The sequence below is a fragment of the Oncorhynchus nerka genome, linkage group LG20 (genome assembly GCF_034236695.1).
Source record: "Oncorhynchus nerka isolate Pitt River linkage group LG20, Oner_Uvic_2.0, whole genome shotgun sequence".
NCBI lineage: Eukaryota > Metazoa > Chordata > Actinopteri > Salmoniformes > Salmonidae > Oncorhynchus > Oncorhynchus nerka.
In genome coordinates, this window is record NC_088415.1 from 26338147 (window position 1) to 26354525 (window position 16379).

At 43.3% G+C, this 16379-nt stretch overlaps 2 protein-coding genes across 2 annotated transcripts; one reads left to right on the top strand and one right to left on the bottom strand.

Moving 5' to 3' along the window:
- Nucleotides 1-6863: 6863 nt before the first annotated feature.
- On the bottom strand, nucleotides 6864-9368 carry LOC115102159 (PRELI domain containing protein 3B-like). The gene is made up of 6 exons (XM_029621790.2): nucleotides 9255-9368; nucleotides 8161-8329; nucleotides 7920-8009; nucleotides 7755-7825; nucleotides 7554-7656; nucleotides 6864-7455 (listed from the first exon to the last, which is right to left on the bottom strand). Exons 1-6 carry the CDS (start codon nucleotides 9284-9286, stop codon nucleotides 7339-7341), a joined length of 582 nt encoding a protein of 193 aa, XP_029477650.1. The 5' UTR covers nucleotides 9287-9368; the 3' UTR covers nucleotides 6864-7338.
- A 2626-nt stretch (nucleotides 9369-11994) lies between these two features.
- Nucleotides 11995-15014, top strand: atp5f1e (ATP synthase F1 subunit epsilon). Its single transcript, XM_029621096.2, has 3 exons — nucleotides 11995-12104; nucleotides 14279-14403; nucleotides 14818-15014. Coding segments are annotated over exons 1-3 (159 nt in total). The 5' UTR covers nucleotides 11995-12072; the 3' UTR covers nucleotides 14820-15014.
- The last annotated feature ends 1365 nt before the right edge of the window (nucleotides 15015-16379 follow it).

A 16379-nucleotide genomic window follows, 5' to 3' on the forward strand; every position in this document is an offset into this window, starting at 1 on the left:
CGTCCGCCCATGTGTTCTCGCACACCCCGAGAGCTTCTGGTCAGCGGGGTGGTGGCACCGGGGATCCTCATCTCTCCCAAGTGGTCATTCTCTCTTTCTCCCCCTTACCCATCTGTCTATCGCCTCCTTTGAATTCCATGCTGTCACAGTTACCAGCCCTTTCAAGCTTAACATCCTTATCATTTATCGCCCTCCAGGTTCCCTCGGAGAGTTCATCAATGAGCTTGATGCCTTGATAAGCTCCTTTCCTGAGGACGGCTCACCTCTCACAGTTCTGGGCGACTTTAACCTCCCCACGTCTACCTTTGACTCATTCCTCTCTGCCTCCTTCTTTCCACTCCTCTTTTGACCTCACCCTCTCACCTTCCCCCCCCTACTCACAAGGCAGGCAATACGCTCGACCTCATCTTTTACTAGATGCTGTTCTTCCACTAACCTCATTGCAACTCCCCTCCAAGTCTCCGACCACTACCTTGTATCCTTTTCCCTCTCGCTCTCATCCAACACTTCCCACACTGCTCCTACTCGGATGGTATCGCGCCGTCCCAACCTTCGCTCTCTCTCCCGCTACTCTCTCCTCTTCCATCCTATCATCGCTTCCCTCTGCTCAAACCTTCTCCAACCTATCTCCTGATTCTGCCTCCTCTCCTCCCTTTCTGCATCCTTTGACTCTCTATGTCCCCTATCCTCCAGGCCAGCTCGGTCCTCCCCTCCCGCTCCGTGGCTCGACGACTCATTGCGAGCTCACAGAACAGGGCTCCGGGCAGCCGAGCGGAAATGGAGGAAAACTCTCCTCCCTGCGGACCTGGCATCCTTTCACTCCCTCCTCTCTACATTTTCCTCCTCTGTCTCTGCTGCTAAAGCCACTTTCTACCACTCTAAATTCCAAGCATCTGCCTCTAACCCTAGGAAGCTCTTTGCCACCTTCTCCTCCCTCCTGAATCCTCCTCCCCCCTCCTCCCTCTCTGCAGATGACTTCGTCAACCATTTTGAAAAGAAGGTCGACGACATCCGATCCTCGTTTGCTAAGTCAAACGACACCGCTGGTTCTGCTCACACTGCCCTACCCTGTGCTCTGACCTCTTTCTCCCCTCTCTCTCCAGATGAAATCTTGCGTCTTGTGACGGCCGGCCGCCCAACAACCTGCCCGCTTGACCCTATCCCCTCTCTTCTCCAGACCATTTCCGGTGACCTTCTCCCTTACCTCACCTCGCTCATCAACTCATCCCTGACCGCTGGCTACGTCCCTCCCGTCTTCAAGAGAGCGAGAGTTGCACCCCTTCTGAACCTACACTCGATCCCTCCGATGTCAACAACTACAGACCAGTATCCCTTTTTCTTTTCTCTCAAACTCTTGAACGTGCCGTCCTTGGCCAGCTCTCCCGCTATCTCTCTCAGAATGACCTTCTTGATCCAAATCAGTCAGGTTTCAAGACTAGTCATTCAACTGAGACTGCTCTTCTCTGTATCACGGAGGCACTCCGCACTGCTAAAGCTAACTCTCTCTCCTCTGCTCTCATCCTTCTAGACCTATCGGCTGCCTTCGATACTGTGAACCATCAGATCCTCTCCACCCTCTCCGAGTTGGGCATCTCCGGCGCGGCCCATGCTTGGATTGCGTCCTACCTGACAGGTCGCTCCTACCAGGTGGCGTGGCGAGAATCTGTCTCCTCACCACTGGTGTCCCCCAGGGCTCTGTTCTAGGCCCTCTCCTATTCTCGCTATACACCAAGTCACTTGGCTCTGTCATAACCTCACATGGTCTCTCCTATCATTGCTATGCAGACGACACACAATTAATCTTCTCCTTTCCCCCCTCTGATGACCAGGTGGCGAATCGCATCTCTGCATGTCTGGCAGACATATCAGTGTGGATGACGGATCACCACCTCAAGCTGAACCTCGGCAAGACGGAGCTGCTCTTCCTCCCGGGGAAGGACTGCCCGTTCCATGATCTCGCCATCACGGTTGACAACTCCATCGTGTCCTCCTCCCAGAGCGCTAAGAACCTTGGCGTGATCCTGGACAACACCCTGTCGTTCTCAACTAACATCAAGGCGGTGGCCCGTTCCTGTAGGTTCATGCTCTACAACATCTGCAGAGTACGACCCTGCCTCACACAGGAAGCGGCGCAGGTCCTAATCCAGGCACTTGTCATCTCCCGTCTGGATTACTGCAACTCGCTGTTGGCTGGGCTCCCTGCCTGTGCCATTAAACCCCTACAACTCATCCAGAACGCCGCAGCCCGTCTGGTGTTCAACCTTCCCAAGTTCTCTCACGTCACCCCGCTCCTCGCTTCCAGTTGAAGCTCGCATCCGCTACAAGACCATGGTGCTTGCCTACGGAGCTGTGAGGGGAACGGCACCTCAGTACCTCCAGGCTCTGATCAGGCCCTACACCCAAACAAGGGCACTGCGTTCATCCACCTCTGGCCTGCTCGCCTCCCTACCACTGAGGAAGTCCAGTTCCCGCTCAGCCCAGTCAAAACTGTTCGCTGCTCTGGCCCCCCAATGGTGGAACAAACTCCCTCACGACGCCAGGACAGCGGAGTCAATCACCACCTTCCGGAGACACCTGAAACCCCACCTCTTTAAGGAATACCTAGGATAGGATAAAGTAATCCTTCTCACCCCCCCCTTAAAAGACTTAGATGCACTATTGTAAAGTGGCTGTTCCACTGGATGTCATAAGGTGAAAGCACCAATTTGTAAGTCGCTCTGGATAAGAGCGTCTGCTAAATGACTTAAATGTAAATGTAAAATTGTCTTTTCAAATACGGACAAAGAGAACATCATGAGATAAGAAATAGCAGTCACACTCTTCAAACACTGGAATGTTCAATTTCAAATAATATAATTGTAGATAATTTTTTTTTACATGGATCTTTCAAGTTTTTTGATTCAACTTCTGACTAGATGGCCACTAAAACACATGTATTTAAATAATTGTTACAAGAAATCTATACTGTTCCATTTGCTCAGAAAAATACATGTAACGATGTATAGACAACTTGACATTATGTTTTGCTAGATGACCTGAGCCAACTGTGCCACTTCTGCGCGGAGGTGGACAATGAGGAAAACTGGGTAATTGCTTGTTCACTTCTAAAGGCACATTTTTAGGAGTATGAATGTGTATAAGCAGTCAATTTTCCAGAGGTAGTATAATCCGCTTTGTCTGATAATGAAATAATTGTAATTCAAGAAAATATATTAATTTGTCATAAAGTTGATTGTTTGTGACCGCTGCCCACGATTCCACCAGTCCTGTATGAAAACCATCTCATTGGACAAATTTGTTAAAACAATTTTTTTTAAACCTTTATTTAACTAGGCAAGTCAGTTAAGAACAATTCAGATTATGTCTGCGCTGCCTGTCAGGACGAGGTTAGGCTTGAGTTCCAGGTGGCGGTATCACCTGAAACATCCATAAGTGGACTAAATGTTCAGTCGAGCTGTTGCAGCTTTCCAATATTTGTTTTATTTATTGGCATTTTATTTCTTATTATGCAAAGATCGAAATTTGTATTTAATGTTTGTTAACAAACTTAACTTTCTGTGTGTTTATTTTGTATTTTCTTAAACATGATGAATGTTTCTTTAAAAAAAAGTTTCTTAATACTCTAATTTTGCTCTCTGTAGCACACTACTGGTCAACATGAGCTACCACAATGATTATGAAGTGTGCCAGGCCTTGCAGTCCCAAACTAAAAGAGGGGAGAAGCCCCCCCTTCTAATTTTGTGGTTTTTATTTTATTTAACCAGGTAGGCCAGTTGAGAACAAGTTCTCATTTTCAACTGCGACCTGGCCAAGATTAAGCAAAGCAGTTACACATGGAGTAAAACGAGTCAATAATACAGTAGCATCTATACACAGCATGTGGTAGGTTAAGAGGGAAGGCAATAAATAGGCCATTGTGGTGAAGTAATTACAATATAGCAATTAAACACAGGAGTGGTAGAGATACTAGGGTGCAACGGAGCAAGATAAATAAATACAGTATGGTGATGAGGTAGATTGGATAGGCTATTTACAGATGGGCATGTACAGGTGTAGTGAGCTGCTCTGACAGCTGGTGCTTAATGCTAGTGAGGGAGGTAAGAGTCTCCAGCTTTAGTGATTTTTGCCATTCGTTCCAGTCATTGGCAGCAGAGAACTGGAAGGAGAGGCAGCCAAAGGAAGAATTGGCTTTGGGGGTGACCTGTGAGGAGCGTGTGCTACAGGTGGGTGCTGCTATGGTGACCAGTGAGCTGAGATAAGGCGGGGCTTTACCCAGCAAAGACTTGTAGATGACCTGGAGCCAGTGGGTTTGGCTATGAGTATAAAGTGAGGGCCAGCCAACGAGTGTACAGGTCGCAGGGTGTGGGTAGTATATGGGGCTTTGGTGACAAAACGGATGGCACTGTGATAGACCATCTAATTTGTTGAGAAGAGTGTTGGAGGCTAATTTGTAAATTATATCGCCAAAGTCGAGGATCGGTAGGATGGTCAGTTTTTCAAGGGTATGTTTGGCAGCATGAGTGAAGGATGCTTTGTTGTGAAATAGAAAGCCGATTCTAGATTTAATTTTGGATTGGAGATGTTTAATATGAGTCTGGAAAGAGACTTTACAGTCTAACCAGACACCTAGGTATTTGTAGTTGTCCACATATTCTAAGTCAGAACCGTCCAGAGTAGTGATGCTGGACGGACGGGTAGGTGCAGCTTTCCAATATCAATTTTGTGGCTAGAGTCAAATACTTTCTGTAGCACACACTACTGGTCAACATAAGCTACCAAAAATGATTATGAAGTGTGCCAGGCCTTGCAAGAAAATCGTCAGGCAAGAAAATCAGTCAAATACTTTCTGTAGCACACACTACTGGTCACCATTAGCTACCAAAAATGATAATGAAGTGTGACAGGCCTTGCAAGAAAATTAGTCAAATAATTTCTACAGAACAATGTATGTGTGATATATTAAACTTAGAGGAGGGAGTAAAATGTAGGCAAGCAATAAACCTTTCAGAACAACTACTAATCGAATAAGACATGGAAGAGATGACGAATTTTGGCAAAGAGATGTATTTATAGTCTAATACACTTGAAGAAAAATAGCCAAACCGAAAACTGCAGACATTACTGGTGCCTCCCCCGCTATCAAACCGAAATCAAAAATAAATTAAACGCAGCCGAACGTGATCAGAAATCTCAACTAGCAAGCAAGTCGCAGCAATGAAGAATTGAGTGCGTGCGCGTCCACGCTAAGGATGGGTGGGAGAGAATTCTGGCATGGGGGAGCTTTTCGGCACACAACCCGCACCTATTTACCCGGATACAGTACCTCTTGCGGCACGATTGATTCATTGTGTCAATGTTCGCACTGTAAACATTCTAATAAAAGCGATGAGCGTTAAATCAAGTTGCTTCCTCGTTATTTCTCCCGCCCCTAGAAAGACCATTACGTCAATGCGCGGTGATCCTTCTGTGTAGTCATCGAGTTTGATTAAATGTTGATTACAAAAATCCAGAGAACTGGTGACTCGAACCCAGAATGAGACAGAACTGTCAGTGCCGGCCGGAGGAAAGGAGTGCGGGGCAAACTGTTCCTGATGGCGATGCCTTAGCTAGAAGCTGTTCATCCCGCCAGTTCAGCATCACCACCCACACCTCCACTAGCGAGTCAGACTGAGCAGGAGAGGGAAACGGGGAGCAGATGCAATTTGCAGTTCAAGAACAAGAAAACGTATTACCCCTGGCTTGTCATGCAGAATTAAAAACGGAGCTGTACAACATGCAAAAAGATGGGGAGCTTGGATCTAGAAACGACTGGAGGGATTCAACTATCTAGCAAAAGTGTGACTGGAATGTACAGTATCATCCTCTGCCTTTGACATTTAAAAAGAGTCCTCAGAAAAAAGGTTTTTGAACATGCCCGAACCAAGGCGCATTTGGTTCGGCATGTTCAAAATCAACTGCCACTGTCCAATTATCCTGAACATAACCCTGTCCCAGTGTCCACTGTTGACGTTCACTGACTACACCCACTACTAATGTTGTGTAAATCGCATACTGTAGTAATGGTCAAGCCATTTGTTCAATTCTTCCAAACGTATCACACTTGTTACTTGGGTGCTTCTTTGTAAAAATAAATTCAATAAATTAAAGTCCATAAAGGGGTAATCAGCAGTTGCTACAAACATTTTGAGTGTGATTGGGGGGAAATGTTTAGAATAATGCTGCTTTCTAATAATCTGTCTTGGTTGGGTTCATGCCAGTGACATATTGACTACACGAGTACACCCAGAACATTGCTCTGGGATCTAGGAGTATCTCAGTTTCAAGGTAAGAAGCCTGGCATCTATCAGTCAGTCTCATGCAGGAACCAACCATGCTTATAAGACTTGTTTGTGTAGCAGTACAAAGGGAATGCCCCTTTTCAGAGTTTCATCAGGCAGAGTTTGTGAACCTCTCCAGACATGGTAAAGATTTCTTCCTTTACTTTAAATTTGAGTCCTTAGTGGTGAATTTCCCCAACAGTACTTATAAATTAATGATGTACCCATTGATTGAAGGATATAACTTATGTCTCATGAGCTTAGTTCAACTGTCATACCGCATCATAAACAGAAAAAAATGTGCAATCATTTGTCAACAAAATAAAATGTAAACAAACACTATATAGCCTCAAAACTATAATTTTGTTATATGTCTGAATTTGACAGTGGTTACATTTCTCCAGCACCATCCTTTAGCTTTTTACCAAAACAGGGTTGGGGAGGTCATTTTATTGTTTCTACTGCTGATTGCTGCTTTAAAATTCAAGTTTGCATTCTTGAATATGTAGCACAGTGACTTTACATCACAAATAAAACAGACCCACAAACAAGCATAAACATATATTTGATCTTCTCAGTAAGTGAACAGTTCCATGAAAATGACTGACAGCCTTTTAAAGATTGGTAAGTACATGGCTTGCATAGGCAACATAGAATGTTAAATGGAATGGTCAAGTGCCAGAGTAAACCTGTTAGACAGCCGACCATAGAATAACAATAGAAAAAAGACAGGAGGAGAATAAATAGAAACTTGATGACCTATAGGCACGGTGTGATTGAAAACATTAGACTACAAATCCCATGAGCCTGAAATGCAACTTGGCTCCACCCTGTTCAATGTCATCAGCTTCACTCTGTGTACCCAACAGCATGTACCCTGCGTGTAAAGACAGTCCACTGAGGGAATTGTGCGTTCTTGTGACAAGATGAATGGACCAATACAGGAGGTGGCTGTGCTGGCAGATAAGGTTGGTCTCCCCTTTCAGGGGAAATGTCTGAGGTACATTGAGATGAAGGATGATCATTTCTCTGTGACTGCTGCTGCCATGGGGATGCGGATTGTGGCCTGTGCAGTCGCTGCCAGCTCCTCGATCTCTGTGTTTAACCGCCTGATGACCCACTCCATCGCCTCTCGTCCCTGGACACAACAAAAAACACAGGGGAAAGTTAGGAGCTGAACATTTCCACTCATAAATATTTAATCCAGGCTGCATGTGCGAAGGATAGAGGTCATACTTTGCCTGCATTCGCTGAGATGGTTTTGGCCATGAGCCCCTCCAGGTAACTGCTCAGACTAATTCCTTTCACAGAGATCAGTGCCTCTTGTGTCAGTATGGTCCTAAACATAAGGATAAACAGAAAAACAGTTTAGCTGTGAAAACGCAAAGCTATTTATCAATTTTCCCGTATATAAACTCAAACCAACAAATCACATACTTTTCGGGATCCTGCGGATGCGGCCTGTATGTTAACTTTTCGTCCACAGATACTATGTTAGTACATGAAATCTGAAAGCAGAGGAAAGTGCATCAACGTTAGCCAACAAGGCGAAGTTATCTATAGTATTCACAAATGAACATCCGACAACAGCTGTGAACTCACATTTGTAGATTGTAGCTCAAATGTCTTTTCCTTGGGGTCTACCACCGAATGCTCCTGGATGTATGTGTTTGTTCGCGTTATACCAATGAGCTGTGAGAAAAGACAATGACATCCTCACTGTCAGTGAAATACATTTGACATCACTAACAAAATAATACATCCTCAGATCTGCTGAATGCACTTAGGAGAATCGCATTAGTGGCAACATTGGAGACAGGCATCCACTGTGCTGAGGACTTACAGTCTTGGCCAAGGAGGGCAGTCCCCACTCTGTGCTGAGCAGTCGGTTGCTGCATAGCCGACCTTGTGTGTCCACATGTCTGTTCAACACGTCCACCCCTACCACGCCAGGGTTCATGGGGTTGGGGTACTTCTGCATTGCCGCCTTTGTCACTGTCTCCCACGGGTGGCTGTGGGGGGACAACACAGGAAATCAATATTACTGTAATAATACAGTATCATAATGTGTGCATATAATGTTACCATGTGTGCATGTGGACCTCCTGGTGTGGCCCCCCACATGAATACATTTGAAAAACTGTCCTGACATTATTGTAATGTGTTATGTCGATTGGGTTAAGAAATATGAATTATGGGTTCAGTAATACAAGGTACTTGGTTTGACCTTGACAATGTTTATTTTTTACAATCCCTATTCATGATGTGAGGTAAACAGAGGCATTTCCTCACTCAATTAATTCCCCAAAGAGTATTAAACCCTGACTATATAGTGACATAACAACCATGATTCCACCATTGACAGAGCCTCCGGTATAGCTAGTTGGAATAGAAATACCTTAATTCCAGTCTCAGAGAGTGCATGCCTAGTGGTGCGGCACGGGACATCACCAAAAAGAACATTGAGCTAAAATTCGATTAATAGATGAATTCACGTGACCTTAAACCAGTAACAGTTAGCTGAAGCAAAGCACCGGAATCCCGTGACACTCTGCTGTAAACTTCGGGCTAACAGTGAACGTTAGCTACTTGTAATGCAGCTAACTAATGTAATGTCAAAGATATGGTAATGTAGCTGGCTAGCTTGCATTCACTTACTGTACTGTCTTTGTTGTATAGCTAGCTAACTATCATTATTTTTCCTAGTTTAGGAATAGTAAAATGGAAGTTTGATGTGTTGGCTAGCCAAATATTTGGCTAAAGTCAGCGGTTTGCTACCTAAAACCCATTGACTTGTACCAGAAGTTAGTTGACTAAAAGCAAAGAGTTAACGCGCGCTAACTGGCTGGTTGCTAACCTAGCTACAAACTTCAATAAGCTAGTCAATATCAAGGTATTTCAATTAAACACGTTTTAGAACTTTTATAAATTACTCACTTGAATATGTGTTCTGAGGTCCAGATCTTCATGTTTTAAACCGTTCAGTCAGTACTTGGGCGCCGGTGACTTATGACAGCGTGACAGCAGCTATAAAGGAAAGATGTTGCCAAATTGCCCAACAAGTGGTACTCCCTCTGGTGGCGACCAGAAGTATGTCATCCGACTAGTGATTGGTCGTTCGCGAACGAGTCAACTCTAAGAGCCGGCTCTTGTAGGTGAACGTTGGGAGACGGCTCGCATATCAGAAGAGCCGAATCAATTTATAAAGATATATACAAATTAAAAAGATATTAATAATCACACGATTTAAATGCATAGAATTAGCTAATTCAAAGAACGAAAAAATAAATAAAATAATATGGGTCTAAATGCTCAAGCCCACACATTCGTTCTGACTGTCTGCTCAGACGAACAGCCTCACATTTACATTTACATTTACATTTAAGTCATTTAGCAGACGCTCTTATCCAGAGCGACTTACAAATTGGTGCTTTCACCTTATGACATCCAGTGGAACAGCCACTTTACAATAGTGCATCTAGGTCTTTTAAGGGGGGAGAAGGATTACTTTATCCTATCCTAGGTATTCCTTAAAGAGGTGGGGTTTCAGGTGTCTCCGGAAGGTGGTGATTGACTCCGCTGTCCTGGCGTCGTGAGGGAGTTTGTTCCACCATTGGGGGGCCAGAGCAGCGAACAGTTTTGACTGGGCTGAGCGGGAACTGTACTTCCTCAGTGGTAGGGAGGCGAGCAGGCCAGAGGTGGATGAACGCAGTGCCCTTGTTTGGGTGTAGGGCCTGATCAGAGCCTGGAGGTACTGAGGTGCCGTTCCCCTCACAGCTCCGTAGGCAAGCACCATGGTCTTGTAGCGGATGCGAGCTTCAACTGGAAGCGAGGAGCGGGGTGACGTGAGAGAACTTGGGAAGGTTGAACACCAGACGGGCTGCGGCGTTCTGGATGAGTTGTAGGGGTTTAATGGCACAGGCAGGGAGCCCAGCCAACAGCGAGTTGCAGTAATCCAGACGGGAGATGACAAATGCCTGGATTAGTGACAAATGCCTCACCTGTTGTTCCTGTCAATCAGACACGCAGTGTCAACCAATGAACCAAAGATGGGTAAGGGAGGGCCGGCTGGACTGCTTTGAGTTCAGTGACAGACACACCTCAGAGAACTTGGCAGAGGAACTGTTGAGTGGCCAGAGAATGGCAAGTAGATGGAAAACTGGTCTGTTGTTAGCAACAATGAAGCTAACATAACCATTTTTAAATGGACTCATCATCCATGTCTTGCCCACACAATCAACCTGGTTGTAAGAGATGCTCTGAAGGTGATGAAACCCACTGTGGACAAAGTGAAAGCAGCTGTGGAATACTTCCACAGGAGCACAGTAAGTGCTGGAAAACTAAAGTCTACACAAGCCTGATGGGGATGCCTGAGCTGAGGCCTAAACAAGACTGCACTACAAGGTGGAATTCAACATTTTATATGTTGAAGCGGTTTCTTGAGTCAAAGGATGCCGTCATCTCTACCCTGGCCATTGTCAATGCACCTGTTGATGCTCTGACCCAAGAGGAATGGGAGGTGTGCAGAGTCCTGGAACCCTTTGAGCAGGTCACTGTGGAGATCAGTGGAGAGAGGTACAGTAAGCAGTTATTACTGCATCATTATTTATTCCAGTATTATATATGTATATGAGCAGTAGATGAGAATGCAGTATCAGTAGACAAAACATGAACCTGAACTGTTCTGGGACAAATAATTACTGAGAGAAGAAATCGCATCAGCTCCTCAAAAGTGAGGCAGCTTGCATTTCTGAATGCAAATCTCCCATATAAGCCAAATGTGGTCAGCATTGATGTGTGCTGCTGGTTATAACATGGCAATAAAGAAGAGAGAGAAAAGAGGGACCAGTTTAATGTTTTAAGTGGGATGCTGCAGTTTTGCACATTGTTATTTGTCTTTGATATGGTGCAATATTCTATTATTATGTTGTTCAGATTGTATTCGTTTTGAATTGTTACATTTATATGCACTTTGTTTATATACATTAAATGCACATGTGTAATAGCATCCTTCTTTTTTACATTCATTTCAATTTGTGGGATGCTGCAGTTTTGCAAATTGTTATTTATTTTTCTTTGATATGGTGCAATATTTTATTATGGTGTTCAGATTGTATTCGTTTTATATGCACTTTGTTAATAAACATTAAAAAGTTATACTATATAGCATTATTTTTCATAACAAACCAATCAATTTTTTAAATACCTTGTGGTTAAGTTAGAGTATGATTTCATTTAATAATTTAATTATAATTGTTTTAACACCAATCATAGACAAACTATCGCAAACTGTTTGACTTGAAAAAATTACAAAACAACTTTTTTTTTTAAAGAGTCGTTTGGGAGCCAAAAGAGCAGGCTCTTTTTGGTGAGCTGAGCCGAACGAGCCTGCTCACTGGAAAGAGCCGGAATGCCCATCACCACGTCCCACCCTCCCTGGTCCTTCAGAGTGAAAAATGACCGAATAACATAACATCCATTGAAATGTCTGGAATTTTCCTGACGCGTATTTCAGAGGAGAGAGTGCACCGCATTTCGAACAAAGCCAAATGTAGCATAAATAAGAACTCAAATCCCCTTAGCTACATAACGTTAAAAAACGGCACTCATCAGATTTCACATACTGTCGATCACAAAGCGCAGATAAAAGTCCCGCCCCAGGAAGCGTGTCAACCCTAGCGACGTCATTTTCGCTGCTTCCGCCCTGTTTTTATAACATATCCGAGTTGTCCTTGAGCGGAACAGCACTGGCAAAATGGTTGCATACTGGAGACAAGCGGGCCTTAGGTAAATGTATTCAATATTGAACAATATCACATTTGGACTGTATTCTGATTGTAAGGTCATCCACTTAAACGATGTAGCTACTAAGTTGCACATTTGCTTGAGAGCTCTGGTGTGATTGCTATCCAGCTAGCGCCTAGTTAGACGATATTATAAACGAATTTGACGAGTCAGCTAATATAGCGTTTTTCTCGTGAGTTATAATCAAAGTGGTCATATAATTGGTGTGACTGACCGTGATATCACTGTCTTACGTATCGACATTATTTTTAGGACAAAAATTCATTGAAATGTGTATAATCGAAATGCTATACCCAGTCTGTTTAAAGCAGAACTGCCAACTTGTGCGTTGGCCGTGACACGCATTTGAACGCTCAAGGCACGGCACATATCTCACGCATTGAAAAGTACTGCAATTATAGTGCGTTAACTTTTCAACTGTGCTCCAAATCGTGTTGAAGTCGGAACATCTGCGATTGCAATTTAACATAAGCGGAACGTCTATCATTGTCCTGGCTTGCCACAACACTGACCCGCGCCACATTGAAGCATATGATTGGTCTAGTTATGTAAGGGATAAAGTGGATTGGATGCATTTTTTTAAAGAAACACCCCTCAGGATTAGAGTGGCGCTGACTGGAGAGCCAGAACGTTCTCTGCTGAGTTTATAAAACTGTAAAAAGAGCAGCATGGTAGCGCTGTTTTATGTACAATGTGGTGAGCAAGATGAGGTTGCTGTTACTCTCGTCCCTATTGCAGAAATCAGCCTTTTGACAGCATGTACTAAAGTCGATTTAATCCATACTTTCATTAGTCCCCTTGTTTGGCGATTGAAATTTAGGTTGTGACAACGAAAAGGCAGCAGAGACCTTCAGTATGTAAGCAGGGAAGTTTGGTAGGGTGACCTGACTTGTAACTATGAAAATCATTTTGTCAAACAGATTGTGAAACCAGAATTGTACATTAGGATTCTAGAGGGCGAACAATGCATCAACAAATATTTTGGTTAGGGTGTAGGGGCTAATTGATGTCGTCTTGACTTCAGCCGATTATCTATTTACTTTGTCTGAGAGGAACAATTCTCAATCTTAACAATGGGCTAAAACAGAGTAATTACTGTGTTGTCTGCACGAACACTGTTATTCCCCACCCTTTTTAAAAATATGACTTCTTTACAATTTTTTCTGTTTTAAATCTGATGTGCCTACTTGTCTTTGTAAATGTATTGAGGCTATGTATTTTTTGCAGCCATTCATGGACCGTTTTGAATAAGTTATACAAATAAGCATGGGATATTAAATGTTCCAAGAATCAAATATAATTTGACATGTTAGTATTTTGTACATGCTAGGGGAACTCATAAACACATCCTATGTAGAGTAAGATAATGGCAAGGATATTCCACTAGTAGGCATCAGCTACCTGAATGTTGATATTCATTAGATTTTCTTAAAGGCTGGGTGATTTTGAGAAATGAATTGTTATAGCAAGAACACTTTCAAACACCCAGTGCTTGGGAAACAGATCAGGGGTGGCCAACCTTCCCGGAGAGCAAGAAGGATTTTCTTTCAGTCCTATTTGAAAGATACAACATGTTTGTCCTTACCTTGAAAGGAGTCTCTTGACAAGGAGACTGCAATCTATGATTTGGTTACCCAGTGTCATCAACCATGAGTATTTCCTGTGCAGAGCCTTGGTGTAGTGGTTACACTCCCCGGGCACATGTCATATACAACTTTCCACCTGACAACAGGAATCAATCCCTGCTTCCAACCTTCCCACTGTTTCTCCCATTTCCCTATCACATTTCATTACTGTCTGAATGTGTCAAACCACCCAAGAACTTTAATTTCATCCCCTCCAAAAATCTGTTACAAAGTTGTAGAATTGAGTGATAATTTAATGTCCAAAGCATCCAGAATACACCTGACCAGTGTTCTTTTCTTTTTTTCCTCTTCTCTCTCCCCCCCAGTCATAGGGGTAAGCCATGTCAAAATATATAGAATGGCAGGAAATTAGCTTTAAAACAGTACAATCTTCCTGGGGGAGGACCCCCCCAATCTCCCCCATCTTGGTAGCGTGCCAGGGGGAAAGGAAATTCATAGAAAATCTCACTCCGAGCTTTCTTCAAAAGGTGGCAGCCCTGGCTAAAGTGTTTCTTTCTGTGTCCACTGCAGCTACATTCGCTTCTCTGCGATCTGCGCGAGTGCAGTGCGAGCGGCACTGAAACCACAGTTCAAAGTCGAGGCAATGAAAGTTGCAGAATCCAGCGTCAAAGTCTATGTCCCAAAGGCTATAGCATGTGAGTATTGAAAGGACAAATCACTAATATCTTTTAAAATAATAATTGTATCCATCTACCACCTCCTAACCATCACACAATATTGCCTCAAACTCTTGCTGCTTGGGCTATCACACCTGATTTATATTGGTTCTATTTACTGCAGCTGCCAAGTAAGCATGTCAAGTATTTGCCTACTAAATCAGTCTGCTTTATTAGGCAAGTCAACTTTCTCATTGCCATAGATGTAGAACACTACAGAACTGCAGATTATCAGACAGTAATCACCATAATTTATATATTGTCTATGGGCATTACTCTCTTTTTGTAATCTGCAGTTCTCAAGCAACTAGAACAAGTAGCTAGATAACATCAATAGTTCAAAGTTTCTAAGATCAGTCTAACTTGACATGTTTCCCTCTCTTTATCTTGCAGGATCTGAATAAATGTAATGGATGTTCTTCAGGGCCAAGAGGATTTTTCAAAGTCCCTGCCAACATGTTTGTCTTTGTGAATGGATGAAAATGCAAGGGTTAAATCTAGATTTGTGGATAGATAGGGGACCTAACAGAATGGAGATGTTTTTCCTTTAATTTGTAATTAATAAAATGAATTAAAACTCCTATCTAAAAGATGTCTGCTGGTTTACTTAAGCTTGCATCCATGACTCTTGTTTGCCCATGTTTTGTAAAGATATACAGTTGCTTGAGAAAGTATTCACCCTTGGCATTTTTCCTATTTTGTTCCTATTTTGTTGCCTTACAACCTGCAATTAAAATAGATTTTTTGGGGGTTTATCATTTTAATTTACACATGCCTACCACTTTGACGATACAAAATATTTTGTGAAACAAACAGAACTTGAGCATGCATAACTATTCACCCCCCAAAGTCAATACTTTGTAGAGCCACCTTTTGCAGCAATTACAGCCTCAATAAGCTTGGCACATCTAGCCACTGGGATTTTTGCCCATTCAAGGCAAAACTGCTTTGGCTCATTCACGTTGGATGGGTTCCGCTGGTATACAGCAATCTCTAAGTCATACCACAGATTCTCAATTGGGTCAAGGTCTGGGCTTTGACTAGGCCATTCCACAACATTTTGAAATTATTCCCATTTAAACCACCCAAGTGTTGCTTTAGCCGTATGCTTAGGGTTATTGTCCTGCTGGAAGGTGAACCTCTGTCTCGGTCTTAAATCTCTAGCAGACAAACAGGTTTCCCTCAAGGATTTCCCTGTATTTAGCGGCATCCATCAGATTGGATACTCCAATCGCCGTGCAGCTCCTTCGGGGGTTATCTTTGGTCTCTTTGTTGCCTCTGATTTAATGCCCTCCTTGCCTGGTCTGTGAGTTTTGGTTCACCTTTCCTCTTGGCAGTTTTTTTGTAGTTCCATATACATTTTTTAAAATGTATTTGATGGTGCTCCATGGGATGTTCAAAGTTTTCAATATTTTTTTTATAACCCAACCCCGATCTGTAATCCACAACTTTGTCCCTGACCTGTTTGGAGAGCTCCTTGGTCTTCATGGTGTCCCTGACCTGTTTGGAGAGCTCCTTGGTTTTCATGGTGTCCCTGACCTGTTTGGAGAGCTCCTTGGTCTTCATGGTGTCCCTGACCTGTTTGGAGAGCTCCTTGGTCTTCATGGTGTCCCTGACCTGTTTGGAGAGCTCCTTGGTCTTCATGGTGTCCCTGACCTGTTTGGAGAGCTCCTTGGTCTTCATGGTGCCACTTGCTTAATGGTGTTGCAGACTCTGGGGCCTTTCAGAACAGGTGTGTGTGTGTATATATATACTGAGATCATTTGACAGATTATGTGACACTTAGATTGCACACAGGTGGACTTTAACTAATTATGTGACTTCTGAAGGTAATTGGTTGCACCAAATCTTATTTAGGGGCTTTATAGCAAAGTGGGTGAATACATATGCACTCACCACCTTTTATTTTTTGAAACAAGTTATTTTTTTCACTTCACCAATTTGGACTATTTTTT